Source organism: Dromiciops gliroides, chromosome 4 (genome assembly GCF_019393635.1).
Source record: "Dromiciops gliroides isolate mDroGli1 chromosome 4, mDroGli1.pri, whole genome shotgun sequence".
Taxonomy (NCBI): Eukaryota; Metazoa; Chordata; class Mammalia; order Microbiotheria; family Microbiotheriidae; genus Dromiciops; species Dromiciops gliroides.
This window is the reverse complement of record NC_057864.1, coordinates 348,870,650-348,893,590: the sequence shown is the minus strand read 5'-3', so window position 1 is coordinate 348,893,590 and position 22,941 is coordinate 348,870,650. Positions and strand designations below refer to the sequence as shown.

Here is a 22,941-nt window from a genome sequence, read left to right as displayed (position 1 = left end):
CCAATATTTTAAAAAGTAGTTAGTACTTCATTAAATTTAGCCTCAGGAAGACAGTTATAGAAACAAAAATCTTGAGTTACCTTTAAATCATATCTTAGCCAACAGACTAAATGTAGGTGATTTATTCCTTACTACCACCCTGCCAGTTAAAGCCTGCATTTTCTTTCAGCTGAAAGTGCAAAAATAAAGAGTTCCTTTTTTTTCTTCCTTGCAGGACAATGAGGGTTAAGTAACTTGCCCAGAGTCACACAGCTAGTTAAGTGTCAAGTGTCTGAGGCTGGATTTGAACTCAGGTCCTCCTGAATCCAGTGGGGCTGGTGCTTTATCTACTGTGCCTCCTAACTGCCTCCCATAAAGAGTTCCTTGAGAAGAAGAGAGAAATGATTTAAAATTTTTAGATTTTACTAACTTTTGCCATTCAGTTCATCCTCGGTTCAGATTTGCATTTTTATCGCTTCCATCTTAAGTCCAGCTTTTCTACATAGTAGGTGCTTAATAAATGTTTCCATCAGTTTCTATCTTTACATGTTTTAGTGTATTCATGCTCATTTTTCCAGCTATCCTCAAGCGATATGTGTTATGGTATTCTACTATAAAGCATAACCATTAAAAAAAAAAAACTAATGGACTCTCCATTCTGTCCAGCATGCCTGGTGATAAAGATTTTATTTGAAATAAAAATACTGCTTCTCAGTGTATATACTGAGTTTACCTTTTTTTTTCCTGCCTATCCAACAAAAAGTTTTACTCAAATCATACAGTTGGTCCAGTTAATTGAAATGTGAAACAAACTTCAAATCAGCTTTAGAAATATGAAGGGTTTCATTCCATAGTAGCATATGTAAAGTTGCTAAAATTCTAGCTAGTCTGTCTAAAATTATCTAATGAGTGGTCGCCAATAAATTATAAGCTTTAGCAAGAGTTTAGACTTTAAAGCATTTATTAAGGAGAATAAGAATTTGGTGAAGAGAGAGAAAGAGGCCTAGATGCCTACAGCTATCTATCTCAGGGAACCAGCATTTCTAGCTCCTCTCCCCCCTGAGGTCCTCCCGAAAGAGAGAGAGCCTTGCCCCTTCTTCATCCCACAAGCCTCCTGTGAAACTGGGAACATCCCATCCACACGTGTACACACACAGCTCCAAGCTAATTGGCTGGTAGCTTTGATAGACAATACCCACGAGCAAACGTCACTTCCTGACGCCAGGGAACTGACCTTCCAAACCACATGGCTTGCCCTCAGATGCCTTCTCCTCATGGTGGAGCTTTCCTACAGTAACTCTCCAGCAGGTGGCATCACTCCAATTGTTACACATACATAAGACAAAGTAATATAAAACCCATCAAGTTCCACGTATTCCAAGAAGTCTTAGTGCAATCTTAAGTTAATAAAGCTTACTAGTTTTAATGTATTGATACATAGATTTGAAGAGGTAGTGTGGTGGAGAGGTCCCTAGTCTAGGAGTTGAGACTTGGATTCCTTTATAGTCCCTGCTTCTATCTAGCAGAACCTTGGATTTAGCCTAACCTCTGAGCAAAATGATTGTGTAATTGTTGAGTTCAATTGTTGAGGCAATAGAGTTCAAATGTTTGCGGGAACATTTACAGTAGGTTAAAGAATCATAAACCAAAACTCAAAGTAGAAAAGGGGCAGTGGATTCAGAATCAAGGTCTTGGTTTGAGCTCCACCTCCACTATTTCCTTCCTATATCACATTTTCTCAAGATACAGCATGTGAGACAAATCACTTAATTTCACCATATTTTCTTATGCGTAAATAGGGGATAATATATGTTCTTCCTTGCTATAAGAATGCAATTTAATAATATTTGTAGAAATGTTTTGTCAACTGTAAAGCACTATATAAATTAGAAGGCTTTCAGTGCAGATAAATTTGTAAAAAAATTATGTTGATTGCCTTCCTTTTTAAGGGTGCTTTTCATCTACTCTGTATGTATTCATTTATTAACATGTTGTTCCCCCATTAAAATATACTTGAGGGCAGGGGCTGTTTTTCCTTTCTATGTATCTTAACATTGGCACATAGTGCTTAATGAATACTAACTGATTGATAAAAAAAAAAAATGTGTCTATTGAGCAGTAAAGCCACTGACCAGTAAATGCTTTATACTTTTAAAAAGTTAAGAAGAACATAATTGAGTATTTTTAACAGAATTTCATCAGAACTGCCATATGCTATTCTAATAGATCCAACCAAAACATGCCACATGGCTGGAGCCAGATTTGCTGCTTGTTACAGCAGCTGTCACAAACAGAACTTGTCATAGTAGTTCTCTAAATCATAGAGGCTTCTCTGATGGCAATCTGTTAGTATGTTTATTCAAATGTTTGGAAACTCAGAGTTTGTAAAATGGATTAGTACACCTATAGGATTGTCAGTAGTCATAGAGGTGCAACTTACTTTCCTAAGGAGGAGAAGGAAATGGCAAAATCTCTGTTTCTCATGTAATGAAGGAATGTTGAGGGCCATGTGTCTTTCATATAGTTAACAATAATATTATGCATGTCTTGGGATAAATATATCAAAACTTAGAATTTAAAAAATCATTTTTCTCAAAACAAAATATGACTCATGTCAACACCTCTAAACTAACCACTTTCCAAAGCATAATTGAACTTAGAATCATACATTTTTAGAATTAGGACTTATAGTTGGTGGGGGTCAGGGGTGGGGAAAACACAGAGAGGCTAAGCAACTTGTCAAAGATCACACAGACGGTAGTCGAGCTAAGGTTTTTCCTAATTTTCTATTCCACACTGCCCTTACTAATTTTAAGCATATTTTATAATGACATAAAGTATCAATGTTGCTATATTAATCTTCTCATTTAAATATCTATCTGTAATCCTAAAAGAGCTTCATATATGAAACCCCAAATTTCAAATCTTCAAGGAACCGCAGTCCTGAACATGATTAGTTGCTATTATCACTCACATATGTATCTCCAAAAACCCATTTATGAGGTACTGATTCATTTTTCCATTCTTATTAGTCATCTTCATCTTCTTCATCTTCTTCATCTTCTTCATCTTCTTCTTCAGTCTCTTCAACTTTTTCAGATTCAAATAAAGCTTTCTCTTGGGCAACCCGGAAAGACTGCTCCTCCTGCACAGTGGGGTCACCCATCTCCATGATTTCTATTCCACTGGGGTACTCTGGTTGAACAAGTCGTGGAAGTGGAGGCGTATAATTGTCTGGACTGTATTTATGACCCCAACCTATGTAAAGATTCTCAAACTTTCTGTAAACAAAAGGATGATTACCATATAAGATTTTAGAAGAAAAAAGTAAAACCTGAATACTTTATAACAATGAACAAAACATGGAAGAGATTCACATTTCTTGGATTATAATAAAAACTTCAGTTAGAAGTAGTAGAAGTGAAATGTCCCTCAAGATCTAGCCTATTAGGAGAAACTTCCTTACTATAAGTACTAATGTTGATGGCTACCCATATTATTAATAATTGTCCCTAGAACATGACTTACAAGGGCTTTTTGTGAACCAAGGAAATCCCAGGAAAACTAGGACTAGATATTAAATTTTTTTCAGTATTTTTAATACCTAGTCCTAGTAGACAAAATACAGTTTATCATTTATATTTTTATGTCTCTTAAATGTTGTCTAAAGAGCTCATTTAGCTAAATATTCTCTTAGCTGAACTGAAATATTCCATCAATCTTCTCAAAGTCTTGGCTGTGTGTCGGTAAAGTCATTAGGAAAGAGTAGTAAAGATATATTGAGGAAAAGGACATTTATTCTCCTTTTGACCATAATTCCCTTCATTTATATCTTAACTACAATTTTTTAAAATTAGCAGAGCCTTCACTTACCCATTATAGATCTTTCATCCCATGTCCATGAAAAAAGAAAAAACCCTTAGATGTAAATTAATTTAAGTACTGTTTAGATTTTTCTTCACTAGAAAAATAAAGTTAATAACCAAGGCAATTAACAAGAGAATTTGACAAGGCAGAGAATCTTTGGTCTTGATACATTCAGAAGTTGACTGTGACAAAGGAAAATGATTGAATTATTCTGATAACTTGCTAAATTGTTTTGTTTTTCTTGAGAATCTGGGTTATTGTGTGAAATCTTTATGAATTAGTAAAGGATATCCTATGACTGTATAGCAATGAGTACTTACTTGCCATCAGAAAAAACATATGCTCCAAGCCAAAGATTAGATCGAAGGAATGCAATAGCATATTGAGGAATCAAATTTGAAGATAGCTGAGCTGTCCAAGGAGGTGTGTTCTGAATTTCTATAAACCAAAGACAGATAAGATAGATAATTTTGAGCCATGAAAGGCCAAAACTGGATAGTGGAAAAAGAGAAAACTCAAATCCTAGAGTCAGGAAATCTTGGGCTAAAGTTCTATCTCTGATATCTACTTAGCTATGTGAATTTTAGGCAAATTACTTATGCTCTCGGTTCTGCAGGTACCCATCTAAGATCATAAGTTAAAGACAATTTGCTATTAACATTGTTGAGGAGAGTTTCCATATAATTAGTTCTCTATACGCAAGAAATCATAGTTCTGCACTTCCCGACCCCTCCCCCCAGTTGTTTTTAACTTTTAGGCACATGTAGGATATACAGTATGGTTAGGTCTAACATCTCATTTTTTGTAAATCTGCTAAAACACATGAGGCAAAAAGATGAGACAGAGCAATGGCTTAACACATTAGATCAGAAGCTAAAGGTAAAGTCCAGCAAAAGAAAGCAAGGGGGCAGCTAGATGACACAGTGGATAGAGCACTGGCCCTGGAGTCAGGAGTACCTGAGTTCAAATCCGGCCTCAGGCACTTGACACTTAACTAGCTGTGTGACCATGGGCAAGTCACTTAACCCCAATTGCCTCACTAAAAAAAAAAAAAAGCAAGAGTTACTGCCTCCAAATCTACATTAAAGTAGTAATGAAACAAAAACAAAGGAAGAATAAATATTAAAATTATGAGAAAGGTGTTAGAAAATGTCAGTATTATGAATCAACCAATAACATTTATTAAGTGTCTACTATGTGCCAGGTATTGTACCAAGATGTGGAGGATGTAAAGTCCCTGTACTTAGAGAGCTTACATCCCATCAGGGAAGATACACGTACCTGTATGGGTGTATATATAAAGTAAATATGAGATTTTGGGGGTGGGCATGGGGAGGAGGGTGGTGATAACAGCCAACGAAAGGTCAGGAAAGGCTTCATGTTGGAGGTGTCATCTGAACTGATACTTGAAGAAAAGTTTGAATTCCAAGAGGGAGAGGGAAAGGAGTGCTATTAAAGGCATGAAGTACAGACTACAAAGCCACAGAGATGGAAGATGGAATAATGTGTCTATGGAACAGCAGAAGGCCAAGCCTTGAAAGGGAGGTTGGAGCCTAGTTCTGAAGAGTTTTTGATGCTAAGCAGAGGAGTTTGTATTTGATCTTAGAGGTAATAGAAAGCCACAAGAGTTTACTGAGCAGAAAATTGGCAATAGTGTAGATGATGGAAGGGGAGAGACGAGCCAGGAAAACCAATTAGGAGGTTATTGCAGTAGTATAGGGAAGAAGTCCTAGGAGTCTGAACTAAGGTAATGCTGTATGTAAATATGTATATGTATTCCATATTTATTGAGTTGACAACCTGTGGCGTATGTATGGGCCAATTCTCATCAATGTGAGACAATTATGAGAACCATAGCTAATACAACTTTTTCAATGTACTAAAATGATTCCAATCAGTTATCAGTCAACAAAGCTTTGCTGCATTCCAATCTCCTGTTGTAGCCCAGATACCTCAGAAGAAAAATTATAATAACTAAAAATTATGTAGTGCCTTATGGTCACTTTAAAATACTTTACATCCATTATTTCATTTAAGCTATGCAACTACCCTTTGAGGTAGGTGAGGCGATTACTCTCCATTTTTCAGGTGAAGAAACTGAGTAGTTCCAAAGAAATTAAATAACCTTTCTAAGGTTATACAGTTAATAAGTGTCAGAGAAAGGTTTCACATCCAGATTACCTAATTCTAGATGCAGTGCTCTTTCTACTTTACCTTGGCTCCAACAAGAAAAGAGGTCAGAACCCTGGCACATCACTTTTCAAAGGCTAATGTCCCTTTGTGTTTGTGTGTGTATATATACATGTGTATGTAGATGTGTATTGATGTGTGTATATACATACACATGTACATGTCTGCACATTTACATATACATGTGTGTATAGATTCTAGATATTTTATAGTGTTTTTTATGATGAACCAATGTATATATATAAATACCCAAATCTTCAGATATTGGAGTCAAAAGAGGTGGCCCCAATTCTTGTTCTATATTATCTGGTTCCTCTTTTTTTTCTTCTACTTCTTCATCTTCAACTTCCTCCTCTTCTTCTTCCCCCACTTCATTTGTTGGTATGGGGTTAAACCAGTTACACCGGCCCTAAGTATTAAAAATTAGAAGGCTAATGAGAATCTTCAATCTATGTATAGCAGCTCCATTATAATAATTCACAACTATTATGATACATTTTGGAGTTTATAAAGTATTTTCCTCATAACAACTCTGTACAGGAATTTTATTATTCCTTTTTTTCAGATAAGGAAACTGGAGACTCAATGAGCCATGACTTGTTGGTCATCACATAACTAGTAAGAGCTGGAGCTAGAGCTCAAAGTTTTCAATGGGAAGTCCAATATTATTTCCACTGCATCACAAAGTAGCTTATGTTAAAACAGATCTAGTTAAATTATGATAATTCTAGTAAAAACCATACTTTGAAAAGGGATTGTATTCAACTATGCAGATAACTTAAACAAAAATAGATTTTATCCATTTTTTCTATTATTATTATAATTATACAGGGATTTTTTAAACCTCCTTAAATCAAGGAATGTGTGTGTATCTGTCTGTGTGTATGTTAATTCCCAAATCTTAGTGTATGTATGTTTTATGTGCATATATTATATTATACATGTATGTGTACATAATATCCATACACTAAATGTATATGCATATGTACACATCTTATATGTATATGTATATATTACACATTTATGTGACTTTTGGGATACCCTATATTTTAACCATTCTATCATCAGTGATCTATGTGAAGAAAGCATTAGAAATAAAATAATAATAAATGAGTAAATATTAAGACAATACATTTATAATGTGTCGAAGGTATGTTCTGACTCTTGTATCTCCTGGCTATGTGACTCTAGATAATCAGCCACTTAAAATCTTAGCACCCCAGTGAACTCTACAAAAAATGTGTTGCAGAATAGGTGCCAATCTTTAATTAGTTGATGTAATTTCTCCATGTGGAATCCCCTACCCTGATAAAATGAAAAAGAGGAGAGAGAGGGAAAAGTGGGGGAGAGAAAAAAAAAACAAAGGAGAGGAAGAGAAAAAGAGAAGAGAATAAATGAGAAGAGATGAGAAAAAACGACATGACATGAGACAAGACAAAATGGGGATAGCTATAGTGAAGGCTATAGTTTCTCATCTTTTATGTTCTTTATCTTTTTCATGTTTTTCATTGTGTGGGTTATGCTAAAATAATTGTAGTATGTCTTCAACATACAAATGGCAATCATGATATGCTCTCTGACATAGTCTTTGAATATACTTGGGAATAAGTGTGCCACAATGCTGAAATAGGATTTGTGATTTGAAGAAAAAGAACAAGATCCTTAAAATAATATGCTTACATATATTTAATCTATGAAAACAAATAATTTCACAAACTCACCTAAATCCTACTTTATTTGAAGTAGCTCAAAGAACACTAGCAGCTACATGGCACAATGGATAGGGCCTGCAGTTGAGAAGAACTGAATTCAAATCTGAGTCTCAGACTTCCTAGCTGTGTGAACCTAGACTTCTGTCTTCCTTAGTTTTCTCAACTGTAGAGTGGGGATAATAATAATCTCTCTCTCAGGGAGAGAAAATCAAATGAGATAATATTTATAAAACACTTAGCACAGTGCCTGGAACATAGTAGTTACTTAATAAATGCTTATTTCCCTCCCTCTTACCCAATTTGAAAATCTCAAACTGATACCATTTATTTGGCATTCTGACTTTGTATTTATAGTTGCTATTTTTGTGTCTTTATCTCTTTTGCTAAACTAAAACTCAAGGAAAGGGACTATTGTCTTATACTTGTCTCCCACACAATAGAAATTAAATAAATAATGATTGATTGATAGATTGAGAACTGCAGGGAACATACCTGAGGTAGAATATGTTGCACATGATGAACCCAGTTGGACAGGGATTCTACTAGCTCAGTGACTTGGATGCCTTCGAAATCAGGATTCTTCTCACAATTATCCCGTCCACCTTCTACTTCTTCCTCCTCTTCACCTTCTTCTCCAAAATGATAGAAACCTAGAGGGCTAATGTGAGTTCCTGCTGAAATTCGAGCAATTTGTGCCCTCAAGTAATTACTCTCATTTCCTGGAAAGGGGGGATAACTCATGATAGGGGCATCTAATCGCCCAGTGAAAAATTTCTTGATTTTCCTTGCAATAACAATTTGTGCAGGTGTCACTGATGGTAACCTTACCCAAGGCCTTCCTGGCTCATTGCACACAAAGTAGGTATATTTGTTGGCACCTGTTCTGTTTTCTTCTTTTGGTATCACTTGTGGGCCCTTGTAAGAAGACTTAGGTAATTCATCTTCCTCATCTTCATCAGCCTCACTTTCTTCAATGATATCTTCCTCTTCTATCTCCTCTTCATCCTCCCCTTCACGGAATTCCACTTCAGCCACAATATAATTCATCTCTAGACCCAAGATTTTCCCCCAGAAGCGGCATGTGTGTACTGGTTGTATGTCAGTAAGCTGTTTGAGGGCCAGAAAAATGCGGTAGGTTTCATCTGTACTCAAACCAACTCCAGCTTGTTCAAAATAGAAAGCTGATTCCATTACATTTGGAAGAGGGCTTTCGGCCTTAAGAAAGAAATATATTAGTTAGAATGTAAGATACAAGCAGGGGTGCTGTGAGACTCAAATAATGGATGTAAGGCATTTTGCAAACCTTAACGTGTTATGTGAATGTCTATTATTATTACTATTAATTATTATTATCAGTATTATTGGCCTACAGGTACCAGTCTTCCAGTCTGATAATAACTTCATTTCTTGTACCTTTTACTGCTGAACCCAACCAATGTTTATAGAGCAAATACAGGGGTATGCTGATAAATGTTTAACAACAAAGGTCTCTGGTGGGGAAATGTATGCACATACACTTTTCAATTTAATCTATATTATCAACATTTTTTAAGTCTTTGCAATCAACAGAACTAGAAACCAAGTCCTGATTTATAGCAATTGTCAGTTACTAAGGTGATATGCTCATGCTGAAAATTGAGCAATCATCTCTCACAAGCAGATATAACTAGCTCCCATACACCTCTGAATACAAGTGATTCTATTTGCATTCCTTTCTTCACCTGTATTCCTTTGAATGCTTTACTAATTCCAGTCACAATACCTTTGTTATGTTATTGCTCATAACTGCAATGCTGTTCCTCCAACCTCTCCACCAGGTTATTTTCTCTATTCTTTTAAGACCCAGCTCAGTATCATCCTTTAGGGATGATTCTTTGGCTCAATAACACCTTTATTATTCCAGTTTTATTTCCTTTTTTATTACTTACATATGGGACTTTTATCCTATCATCTTATACTTACTTTAATATTTCAAGGATCTCTGTTTCATTTATTATAGGTATTCCCTTGCAGGGACCAGAGATACAACCCTTTTATACTTAATAGTCTTTGTGAGTGGCTATGGATGAAAAATTCATCAACTTGTGACCAAGCTGGTGATAAGCCTTTTTATATTTATAGATTGGTCCTCAGATGACAGACCCAGATTTATCATCTTACATTTTATCTGGACTGAACCTGTGATTTCATCTAGAAGTCCTGGTGAGGAACTTCCTCTATCAATGTACACTTTGTACTTATTGATCCATTAATAAATAGATCATACCAAACTAACTTCATTCCCTTCTTTGACAACATTCAAAGGGATATCATAGACACAGCACATCTAGATTTCAAGAAAGCATTTAAAAAGTCTCTCATGGCTGGGCATGGTACCATACCCTTGTGCCATAATAATCCTTGATTCTAGAGGAGGCTGAGGCTGGTGAATCCCTTTGAGTTGTGAGTTCTGAGCTGCAGTAGGGCTAAAGATGATCAGGTGTCTGCAACAAATTTGACACTAACATGGTGAGTCTCTGGCAATGTGGAACCACTAGGCTGTTTCGGAGGGGCAAACTGGCCCAGGTTGGGAAAATGATACAGGCTAAAACTTCAATACTGTCCAGAATTTGGATCAGGTCCCCAATTATGGCTCCTGCATTTCTAGCCTAGGTGAAATAAAGAGTCAAAAAAAGAATAGGAAGAGTAGGAGGAAGAGGAAAGAAAAAGAAAGAAAGAAAGAGAGGGAGGGAGGGAGGGAGGGAGGGAGGAAGGAAGGAAGGAAGGAAGGAAGGAAGGAAGGAAGGAAGGAAGGAAGGAAGGAAGGAAGGAAGGAAGGAAGGAAGGAAGGAAGGAAGGGACCGTTGTAGTGACAATTCCCAATAAAGTGCTGGTAGGACTAGCTCTCTGAAAATCTATGATTCGATGACTACTCTTTGGGTTCAATCATTCAACTACTTCAAATCTACAACTACATTAGTGGTTATTCCTTTTTTGTATCCTTCAAAGTACTAGAAGACATTCTATAAGTTGTTATTAAATAAAGGAATGAAAATCATCATCAGATGAAGTTTGGCATCCAAGGACCTCCAAAATTGGACACCGCTTTACCTAACACAGCTTTGTACTCTTTCTATTCTGATGAAGCCAGTCTCTTTATACTCTCCCTTGCCTCTCTGGTCCTTGTGTGTGCCCCTGCCCCGCACATACTATGTTTATTCTTGCCTTTGTGTCTTGCTCATGATCTTTCCCCAACCTGGAATGTACTTTGCTTTTCTTTATCTATATTCATTCTACTCTTCCTTTATGGTCAAGCTGATACTGTGTTCTTTCTTCATGAAGCCTAATGATTCTAATCTATATTGATCTCTTCTAACTTTTTTGCATGTACTATGTACCTCACAATTAATAATTGTGTCATTATCTTTTGCTAAATGTCCATACTCTACAATTTAGAAATTTAATAATTTATTTTTCTCTCATCATTTTATTCATATATTTCTAATCTCAATTTAGTTATATTATAAACCACTTGTCACCAAAATTTTGTCTTATATTTATTTTGTACTTTCCAAAAAACATAGTAGAGTGTTCGGGACATAATAATTACTTTTTTTTTTTTTTACGGGGCAATGGGGGTTAAGTGACTTGCCCAGGGTCACACAGCTAGTAAGTGTCAAGTGTCTGAGGCCGGATTTGAACTCAGGTACTCCTGACTCCAGGGCCGGTGCTTTATCCACTGCGCCACCTAGCTGCCCCTTCATAATAACTACTTAATATTTACCTAGGTACTAATGAACCCATGAGTCTGGTTTAGTTTGCTGCTGTCCAGTGTGGCCTGAGATTTAATAAATACTTCTGGTACTCCTTAACATTCCCTGTAAACTGTCATACATATGTGTATGTATACACACACACACACACATATACACATATAATCTTTATTTATGCCAAACACATAGCATATGGTCAGGACTTAGCTCTGTACCTGGCACATAGTAAGTTGTTAATAAATGTCTGTTGATTGATTACATATTGTTATTAATTATTTCTGGGATAGAGCCCAAAGCAATTGTATCGAGTAGGTATAGAGAGGAGACAAAGGAAGTAATAATAGTATTTAGATTTGAAGATTGCCTACAATAAACATCCCAACATCATGATTTAATGGAAGGAATATTGGAGATTGAAGCTCTAGAATCTTCACCAAAGATGTAGAGCAAGAAGGAACAGACTGATTCAATTTCTAGTGTTGCCATCTACTAGTCATATGAACTTAACTCAGTCACAACCTTCATCTCAATTTCTTCACCTGTGTAATAAGGATATGTGATGAAATAATGGGATTTAGCAGATACTCAAAGACCCACCTGGAGATTAATCTAAACTGATTGAATCAAGTGAGAGTGATCGACTCCTGTTTAGCCTACTTTAAGTTAACTGGATTGTAATCACACCTGGCTATTCCTTAAGAAGGTATTGTTCTCAGAAGCTAGATTGTGAACTCAACTTGAGAACACCTTCAAAACCAATGGATTTGGATGACACCAACCAATCAGCTTGAAGCAGTGTGTAAGGACTGCCTCTGTTCCAGACCTATAAAAAGCTTCCACAATCAGCTTGCCAGAGAGTTCCTGATTAAAGCAGGCTCGTGGAGGAGGACTTCAGGAAGAACCCAACCAGGCTGGAACTCTAGGCTAGGTAGGACTTCTTTTTCTTAACTTTCTGAACTCCTTGTAAATATCTGTATGCTTTAATAAATGTTTAATGCCCAAAAACTGGTGCTGAAGCTTCTAATTTAAGGCAATCACACAATATAGATTTTAAACATCACAGTTAATAATATTGCCTACCTATTGCATTGAATTATAATGAAGATTTTAAAAGATTCAATATGTGAAAGTACTTTGTAATCTCTATTGTAATATAAACATAAAGAATAATTGTTGTAGGAGAGGAGGCAGAGTATAATGAATAGAAGACCAACCTGGGAGTCAAGAAGACCTGGATTCAAGTCTTATCTCTGACAAAAACTCCCTATGTGACCTTGGACAAATTTCTTAACTTCTCAGTATCCCATTCAGTTTTCTCAAACTACAAATTACAGACAAGGTACAGGGCATTAAACAGGGCTTCCCAGTACCAGTGGAATCACAAATCCATCTTTTTTCCCACTAAAATATATATTATATACAAATATGCTAACTGGAAATTCACTATTGAGAATTATATATAAGGCTAGTTCATCCTGAACCCTCTAAGGATGTTGATTTGGTGACCCTCCAAATGAATCTTCTGATAAATGCTGCCTCACTTATAATATCTTTGGCATTGATCCTTCAAGATACTTTATAGCAGAACTAGAGAAAATTACAGATTACTTAAATGTTGTTCTTCAAAAAAAATGAGTGAACATTCCATATGATAATGCCAAAGGTTTAATCAGAAATTAACTAAGATTGATGTGGTGAATTGTTATTAAAGAAGGGTGTGAAGAGAGGAATTATCTGACTCAGGGATTTTAAATCTTTTTATGTGTCAGGGACTCTTTTGTCAGTCTGGTGAAGTCTATGAACCAAACCCTTCTCAGAATCATGTTTTTAAATAACTGAAGTAAATTTTAAATTTTGATGAAAGGTTAGTGAAAATAAAGGTATATTTCTCCCCATTCAAATTTGTGGACTCCTGAAATCTATCCACAAGCACCTTGCAATTCTGTAGACTTCCTACCCCCTGGTTAAACTTCCTAAATAAAGATTCAAGTTAGCCACAGGGCCAGGAAAATAAATGACATTTTTATTCTTATAGGGTAGCATCTACTTAAACTAGTAAATTTACAAACAAAGAGATGGGCTCAAGGTGGCATCTAAGAATAATGCCATTGAAGCTTACTACCGAAGCATCTGAGAATCAGAATAATAAGTGCACACTAAACTGGCAGCCAGGAAACAGAATAATGGATTCTATTTGGAAATGTACACATCAGAAATTTCTAAAACATGTATTCAATAGTTGCAGTATCCTGTCCTTACCTATGATACTGGCTTATTCTGATGTGGGAAAATCATTCACAGATTCTTAGAGCATGTGCAAGAAAGATCTCATTTTTCCACTGTCTTGTCAGCCCTTCCTGAATCATCTCACATTTTCATCTCTTAACAATTTGTATAAAGAAAGAATAATATAAGAAAGCCAGTCTGGGTAAGGACTCAAAGGACAGCTCAAGTAAAGGCAACCATTTAAAGGCAGACTTTCATTTGTTCATACAATATATTGTTCATGCAGATTTGCATTTGTTCATACAATAAACATTTAATTAGGCATTGACTAAAATAGTAACATTTATATAACGCTTTTACAGTTTATGAAGTACTTTCATATTGTTTCATTCCTTATTTGATCTCTCTGATAACCCTATAAGTAGGTAGCATAAGCACTACATCTCCTTTCCAGACAAAGAAACTAAGGCCCATTGCCTCTTTTTGTATCTCTAGAGCTTAGCATAATGCCTGGCACATAGTACATGCCTAATAAATGTTTAGAAAATAATTGACTGACCTGTACAAAGTTATATGTTGACAAGTGGTAGAACTTGGGCTCAAATTCATCACATTTGGGTTTCTTCCATTAAACTATTTCACTTCTATTTGGAGGAGAGCTAGGCATCCTAGTGGAGAGCCACTAGACCCAAAGTTAGGAAGACTTGAGTTCAAATCTCACCTCAGACACTCAGGCAAGTCACTTAACCCTGTTTGTCTGTTTCTTCATCTATAAAATGAGCTAGAGAAGGAAATGGAAAACTACTCCAATATCTTTGCCCAGAAAATCCCAAATGGGGCCATGAAGAGTTGGACAAGACTGAAATGCCTGAAAAATAACAACTTCCTAGTATATATATATATATATATATATATATATATATATATGTATATGTATATGTATATGTATATGTATATATATATGTATATATATATATGTATATATATGTATATATATATATGTATATGTATATGTATATATATGGATGGATGGATGGATATTTATGTGTGTATGTATATATGTGATGTATTTTTACATAAAATACCCCAAATATTGTCCCTGTCACAGGGATAGGAACTGGACTTCTGATTTAATTGATATAGGGACTTCCCAGTTAAGGAATCTCCTCCCCCCTCTCCCCCATCCCAATAGTTTGGGGCCTCCTTTACAACTTATAGTCTTACAGAGTTACAGTATTACAGAGCACTAACAGGTTAAATTACTTGCCCAGGATCACAAGTCTCTAGGTTTCTTGGTTTCAAGGCCAGCTCTTTATTTACTATACCATGCTGCTTTTGTCCTCTTCCACAAAAGAGTTTAGAAATACATTTAAGTGGATAAGACAAAAATATAAAGAGACTCTAGAAAACTTTAAATGCTGAGGTACAACTTTACAAGTTTGATGGGAAATCCACAGCAAAGGAATGATCAGTGTTAGGTGAGGTAAGTTGGAAAAAGCTACTTGAAGAATACTTGACAAAGGCAAAGGTAAAAAATAGTTTGTAGAGAACTATGAAATAAGAAGGTATGAATTTTAAATTTAAAAATTGAGCATCATGACTTACTATTTCATCTTCCTGTTCTTGATCACCTTCTAAATTCCCTTGGAGAAAAAGTGCCTTTTGCTTCTCTGCTATTTCATATGCCAAAGGTACCTCATATTCATCTTGAAGTGTGTCCAATTTCTTATTAAAATGAGCCTTCTTCACATCTTGACTGATATTTTCAATGATGTCAACAACATTTTCAGGACGTTCATCTAAAATTCTAGTCAGTATCTTACAAAGATGATCGTATCTACCCAAAGAGAGAAAATTCCAGAAAAAGGCATCAGACTTTCAAAGTGTAGCAAATAAAACTGATGAAATTGCAAAGATTCAGGCACTCAAAGAGCTTGAAAACTTTCAGACTTACTGAGACATTAATTGCTTATACACTAAAGACACCTTCTGTCTCCTCAGAATGTCACTAGCACTTTCAGAGGGAGAAGGCACCTTGACATAGGTGCCACAGGGTCTGCCCTGGGCCATCTTCACTGCTCCCTCTATACTACTTTAGCTCCCATGGATTTAATTACCATCTCTATGCTGATGTCCCAATCTCTCTGCTGACCCCAATCTCTCATCTCCGATTGCCAGTCATTTCAAGCCAGATATGCCATAGACATCTTAAACTCAACATATCAAACAGTGAACTCATTATCTTTCCCCCTAAATCCTCCCCACTACTCCTACCTTCCCTATTACTATAGAGGGTAATGCCATCATTTCAGTCCCTCAGGCTCATAATTTAGGAGTCATCTTTGACTCTTCACTCCCACATATCCAATCTGTTGCCAAGGCCTGTTGATATTAACTTTGCAACATCTCTTAAATATGCCCTCTTCTCTCCTCTGACCTTGTCATGACTCTAGGGAAGACTTTCATCACCTCACACCTGGATTATTATTATTATTATTATTAGTGAGACAATGAGGGTTAAGTGACTTGCCCAGGGTCATACAGCTAGTAAGTGTCAAGTGTCTGAGGCCGCATTTGAACTCAGGTCCTCCTGAATCCAGGGCCCATGCTTTATCCACTGTACCATCTAGCTGCCCCAAGCAGAGACTTTAAAAATATTTTGTACAGATCCACTCTCAGTATATTTCTTCACAAAGTATAGTAAGGACCATATTGCTTATTAATGAACTACTTTCCTATTTATACTGGTTGTTATTATTTTATGCTTTGGCACATTTATGTTAATAAACTTAAATCAAGAAAAGTCTGCATATCTGGAATAGGTCTCAAGACTAAAGAGTACATTATTCTCATATACAAGGGGACACCAATAAGCAAGTTGGATTTTCATTAATCCATAATTACTTAAAAACTTACCATGTGCTAGACACTGTATTAGGCACTGGGATTCAGAGACAAAAATGAAACAGATCCTAACCTCAAAGAGTTTGTATTCCATTGATTTTGATGTTTCATAAACATACATATATTGTATGCACATGTTCAATATTTTATAGGTAGTACTCACCTTTTTGTGCAGTTTTTACATATAAAAACTCGCATAATTTTCACTCACGTTTATCAAGATGCTTATTTTGAGGATAAGCTTAAATTCACTTTTAAATGTGAATAATTTTCCTTCTATGTTATTAGTCAGTCTTTAGTTCTGCCTTTTTCTTGTTTCCTGGAACATATTTTTATGACTAAGAGAACTTTTTAAAAACTTATAAAAATTTATGGAAAAGGAAAACTATTGATAATTAATTTTAATAATAGTAACTCTCTGGCTTAAACAAATTCCAGCTCTAAATAAAAGTAGAAGTAACATTTTAACTATTTTACCAATTTTTTTGAAACTGTAAAAATATAGAATATCCTTTATAAGCAAAATGAGCTATTTTACTACTACTGTCTGATATTTAAGTAGCCAAATCCAACTCACTACACATAAAAACAACCAGGCATTCAGCAAAATGTTTGTGGATTGGTATACATAATTGAGAACCATTAATTTACAGAAAGAAATGTTATTACTATGTGCCTGGACTTCATCAAGCTACTAGCCAGATCACCATTCAACACATCCTGGGCTTCCATGATATTTTCTTTTCAAGTCACTTTCTTTACTAATATGACTCTTCTGGAGACACACACCCATATATACACACTCAACTACTTAGTTATATTCCTCTTTTTCTCAGTCAACATCGTTCTCTCTCTCTCTCTCTCTCTCTCTCTCTCTCTCTCTCTCTCTCTCTCTCTCTCTCTCTCTCTCTCTCTCTCTCGACTCACAGATTTAGGCCCGATTTGCTACTTTTCTTCAGCAGATATGCCTTAGCATTCTGGGCTGCAATCTCTAGCTTATTAGGTGCCGGAGGTTCAAGTGTACCCTTTTGATTCAGCCCAAGTTCTGACTGATTGAGATCAGAGTTACTGCTGGATTCATCACGATGAAAAATGTCCGATTCTGGTTTGTGTTCTGATCGATTGAAGTTCTGATTCAGGGCCTGCGGCAGGTACTGGGGTTGTTGGGAAAGGTAAGAGGGGGACTCCTCTGTTCGTGGTAAGTAAGGAGTTGATTCCCTTTCATGAGGAACTTGTTCTAAACGGCCGGGATGAGGCTCACCAGCCTCGGAAGTTTCATGAATGTCATGTTCAGGAGTGGCAGATGGAACAAGGTCCTGTGGATCTGGTCTCAGCTGTGGAGGACCTTCCGAACCTGGTTCTGAAGGGGGAGGACTAACTGTAGTGTCTGGCTCTGCTGGAGAAGCTCCAAGATCTCTCCCTCCAGATCCGGGGCTCTGAGGCAGGGTACCATCGCTGGGCTGGGGTTCGGGCGCCGGTCCCTTTTGCTCCTCAAGAGGGTCAGCTTCCTTGGATTCGGAGTCCTGAGGGGACGAAGAAGGTGGAGCAACTTTCCTAGGCTGCTCACCTTCCCTGGCTCCCTCCCCTTGCTTTTCTTGCTCCTCTTCCTCATGGGACTCCTCGGGCTTGGGGGAAGCAGAGACTTCCATAGTTTTTGCGGGAGATAGCAGACGTGGACTTGTGGGTACGGGCTTTGTATGAAGGTGTGAGCCAGGGGCGGCAGGACAAGGGGCTCCAGGGACTCAAGCGGCTTGGGGACCCGTTTCCGTAGCAACCCCTTAGGAGGAGGGGCGGGGCGTCTCTAAGGCAAACACCAGCGCAACTTTGCTTAGACTGGTGAAGGGGTGGGCGGGGATGGGCGGGGTTAGAGGGTGGGGCCTGGGGAACTGCAGTGGTGATTTGATCGTGGTCCTGCCCTTTTCACCAAGTCAACCAACTGCATATCTTAAATAACCGATAGGTACTGCCCAGAAGAAAGACGATTGGACTCTGTCCCTTGGGGGACGTTACTGGTGCATCCGAATCGACTGTGTTTGGGAGATGGATCAAAGTTGGTGGAGGACTATTAAAATAGGCTTCTGGCTGCTATCCCTGCCTCAAAATTCTCCTAACTCAGGTGCATTCTCCATTTAACTGTCAAATTGTTCCATCCAAATTGTAGATCTTATATGTCATCCCTCCCTCTTCAATTAACTCCAGTGGTGCGCTATTACCTCCAGGATCAAATATAAAATGCTCTGGTGTTCAAAGTTCTTCATAACCATATCTTTCTAGTCTTCTTAAAAGCTTACTTTCCTGCTTACCACCACCATGTAGAGTGACATTGACCTCCTTTCTGTTCCTCATACACCATATTCCATCTCCTGACTCCAGGCATTTTCACTGGTTGTCCCCCATGGCTGGTATTCTCTCTTCTCATCTTCATTTCTTGGCCTTCCTGACCTCCTTCAAGTCTCAGATAAAAATAACATCTCCTGCAAAAGCCTTTTTCAATCTCCCCTAATTCCAATACCTTCTTTCTATCAATTATCTATAATTTATTTTGCATTTAGCTTGTTTGTACACAGTTATTTGCATATTGTCTCCATTATATTATAAACTTCTTTTGGGCTTTTTTATGGTTCTAATTTTAAATTGATTTTATTCTCCAGGATAAGCATTGCATTTCCTCTTGTTTACAGTACTTATAATAAAGTGCAATATTTCTCTCTCTCCACACACACACACACACACAGACACACACACACACACACACACATTCAAATGTTCAGAATTCCCACATTTACACAGTAGCTTAAATGTTACTTTTAAATTGCCACTGCCTTGAGTATAAACCTGGGTCCTTCAATTTTGGGGAAGTTGTGTGAAATGCTCTTTCTTCTGGTGTATTTAGTTGACTTCTTCAATGGTGGATCCAGAAAAAGCACCTCCAGATGGGGCTGCTCCGCCCTTGTGAACCCACAAAGCATGCCTACTTGCATGCCCCCCATGTATTCTGGTATAGCTTGTAATAATGGGGTTGCAGACCTTCTCCATTTTTTTCTGCTGATGCTAAAATGCTTCCTTCTCAGATATCTGGTTCTTATCCAGACAATTGATTATTTCATTACATTTGTCAAGGATCTTCTGTTTGTCTTCATTACCAATTTTGCTTTGGAATTTCTCATCCTCTATGGTAGTCTTCAATATGAAAGCATAAGATTCAAGAGAATTCTTGGAAAATGCTTTCTCTCTTTGCTTGTCATCTTCAGTTTTGTATTTCTCAGCCTCCTGGACCATATGTTGAATGTCTTCTTTGCTCAGATGACCTTTATCATTGGTAATGATGATCTTACTTTCCTTGTCTGTGCTTTTATCTACAGAAGAAACATTGAGGTTGCCATTTGCACCAATGTCAAATGTTACTTCAATCAGAAGAACACCCCTGGAGGCCACAGGGATTCTTCTGAGCTCAAACTTGCCAAGGAGGTTGTTATCTGTTTTCATTTCTCTCTCATTTTCATAAACCTGAATAAGTACACCTGACTGGTTATCTCAGTAGATGATAATGATCTGCATCTGCTTGGTGGGGATGATGCTATTGTATTTGATAAGAACTGTCATAACCCCACCAGGAGTTTCAATAACAAGAGAAAAAATGACTTCCAATAGCAGCAAGTCCTGCACATTCTCAGATTTATATTCATAAAAGATGGCAGAATACAGGCAACAGCCTCCCCATGACTGATACACTTGTTGAGCTCCTTGCCATTGAAGATCTTATAGAAGCTTCTGGATTTGGGGGATTCAAGTAGAACCACCCAACAAGATGATATCATGAATCTGTGATTTATCTAGCTTGGCATCCCTTAGGGCCTTTTTCTACAGGGTCCAGTGTGCCACAAAAGAGGTCAGCAGTTAGCTCTTCAAAACCGGCATGGGGGCAGCTAGGTGGCGCAGTGGATAAAACCCCAGCCCTGGATTCAGAAGGACCTGAGTTCAAATCTGCACTCAGACACTTGACACTAGCTGTATGACCTTGGGCAAGTCACTTAACCCCCATTGTCCTGCAACACCCCCGCCCCAGAAAAAACAAAACAAAACAGGCATGGGTGATAGAGGTATAGAAGTCAATACCTTCATTGAGGAAGTCAATTTTTTTTTAAGTGAGGCAATTGGGCTTAAGTGACTTGCCCAGGGTCACACAGCTAGTAAGTGTCAAGTGTCTGAGGCCAGATTTGAACTCAGGTCCTCCTGAATCCAGGGCCAGTGCTCTATCCACTGTGCCACCTAGCTGCCCCGAGGAAGTCAATCTTAATACTGTCCTGGGTACTGGGTGCTTTGCATGTTCATAAGTAGTGCACGAATGGTGGATAGTCCTCTTGTTCTTACTGATGTCCTTCTTGTGCTTTCACTTGAGCTCAGAAATGAAATGGTTAACCATGAGGTTGTCAGAGTCCTCCCCACACAGCTAGGTATCCTCAGCTGTGGACTTGGCTTCAAAGATGCCATCTGAATGGTAAGAATGGAGACATCAAAAAATGCCACCTCCAAGGTCAACGATCAACACAGCCTTTTTTATCCAAGCCATAAGCAATAGCAACAGCAGTTAACTCATTGATGATTCCAAGTTAATTGAAACCAGCAGTGATTCCAACATCTTTGGTGGCCTGACATTGGGAATCATTGAAGAAGGCTGGTACTGTGACAATAGCATTTCTGACCATCTTCCCAAAGTAAACTTTTAAAATTTATTTCATCTTGGTTAAGACTATAAAAGATACCTCTTTGGGATAGAAACTTTTGGTCTCTTCTTTGTACTCCACTTGAACTTTAGCCCTGCTTGAGTCATTCATTCCCATGAAACTTCAATGCTTCAGTGACTGTACAACTGCATCATCAGATCTGCAGCCAATCAGATGTTTGGCATCAAAAACTGTGTTGGTGGGGTTCATTGCAACTCAATTATTTGCAGTATCACTGATTAAACATTCTATGTTGAAAAAGGCTATGTAGCTTGGGGAAGTCTTGTTTCCTTGGTTATTTGTAATGATTTGCACTTTCCCACACTGGAAGACTCCCACATAGAAAATAAATGGTGCCAAGATCAGTGCTAACTTTGGATCCCTTCAACATGGTTGCTGGGACATCAGGGGCTATAGCTGAATGCTGTGGAGTAAGAGGACTGCTGCTGTGCTGAGTGGACCCTACTGTAAACTTCTTAAGAGTTTGGACTGATTTTTCCCCTTTTTCTGTATCTACAATACTTACCACACTGCCTGGTACATAGTATGTTCTTTATAAATATTTGTTCACTTGACTTGCGGGTGAGGGGGCAAAAAGGAATGGATGAAAAGCCCTGCTCAGCACTCCATCACTGTTAAGTATATCATGGTACTCATTTTCCAATCTGATCCAATCTGATTTAAAGTCTCTTATTGAAATTTGGCTAGTGAATTTATATCTATAATGACATTAATCTATTGTTCTTTATGAACTAATTGAATGTATTTCTTTTTTCACATTTCTAACAACTGGGTTCAGAACCTGCTAAAATTCTTCATCTGGAAGATGTTCAAATAGACTAGAGATTGTTTCCAATTGTTTTTTTTTTTGTGCATGTGTGAGGCAATTGGGGTTAAGTGACTTGTCCAGGGTCATACCACTAGTAAGTGTTAAGCATCTGAGGCCGCGTTTGAACTCAGGTCCTCCTGACTCCAGGGCCAGTGCTCTATCCACTGCACCATCTAGCTGCCCCTGTTTCCAATTTTTCTAAAAGTATGCAAGTATGAGTCTCTATGGGTGATAATTTTAGCAACAAAAGGGTAGTTTTCAATGTCTTACTTATCATGATGGCTTCCCATTATGATTAATTAATATATATAATATATTGAATTCATTAATACTGAATATGAATAGATATTTTACATCTTGATAATTATAATTTATTGTTTAAATTCTTGTCATATCTGCTTACAGATAGTTCTTGATTAATTTAAGTGGACCTTTCCACAGATCTCCCTCTACCTATTCAGTGTTTTGCATGGCCCCACCCCTGCACTTAATTGCCTGGAGTGGAGGACCCTTGGCATGGTACTTCAGTGGTGTCTAGCAGCTTCAGTACCTCAGCTCTGAAGGAGAGTTGAATTTGTGTAATATGAGCTATGAGAAATGAAAACTGTCGATATGACAACATTTTTACCTCAATTCACAACTAGTGAGGGGCTCATATTGGGAGCAAAGAAGTATCAACTCTTCCAGTCATGTGTTTACTTGTGCTTTCATTGTATTATTTTCAGTTTGTGGTTTCTTTTTAATCTATCTGTTCAGTT

The 22,941-nt window shown here is 37.4% G+C and overlaps 1 protein-coding gene and 1 pseudogene across 1 annotated transcript; both read right to left on the bottom strand.

Moving 5' to 3' along the window:
• Window positions 1-1,192: 1,192 nt before the first annotated feature.
• RSPH4A (radial spoke head component 4A) lies at window positions 1,193-18,375 on the bottom strand. The gene is made up of 6 exons (XM_044004988.1): window positions 17,558-18,375; window positions 15,332-15,563; window positions 8,241-8,963; window positions 6,286-6,445; window positions 4,167-4,284; window positions 1,193-3,260 (listed from the first exon to the last, which is right to left on the bottom strand). The coding sequence occupies exons 1-6, from the start codon at window positions 18,277-18,279 to the stop codon at window positions 3,008-3,010; spliced, it is 2,208 nt and encodes a 735-aa protein (XP_043860923.1). The 5' UTR covers window positions 18,280-18,375; the 3' UTR covers window positions 1,193-3,007.
• A 1,144-nt stretch (window positions 18,376-19,519) lies between these two features.
• LOC122756308 lies at window positions 19,520-21,745 on the bottom strand (annotated as a pseudogene).
• Between the last annotated feature and the right edge of the window lie 1,196 nt (window positions 21,746-22,941).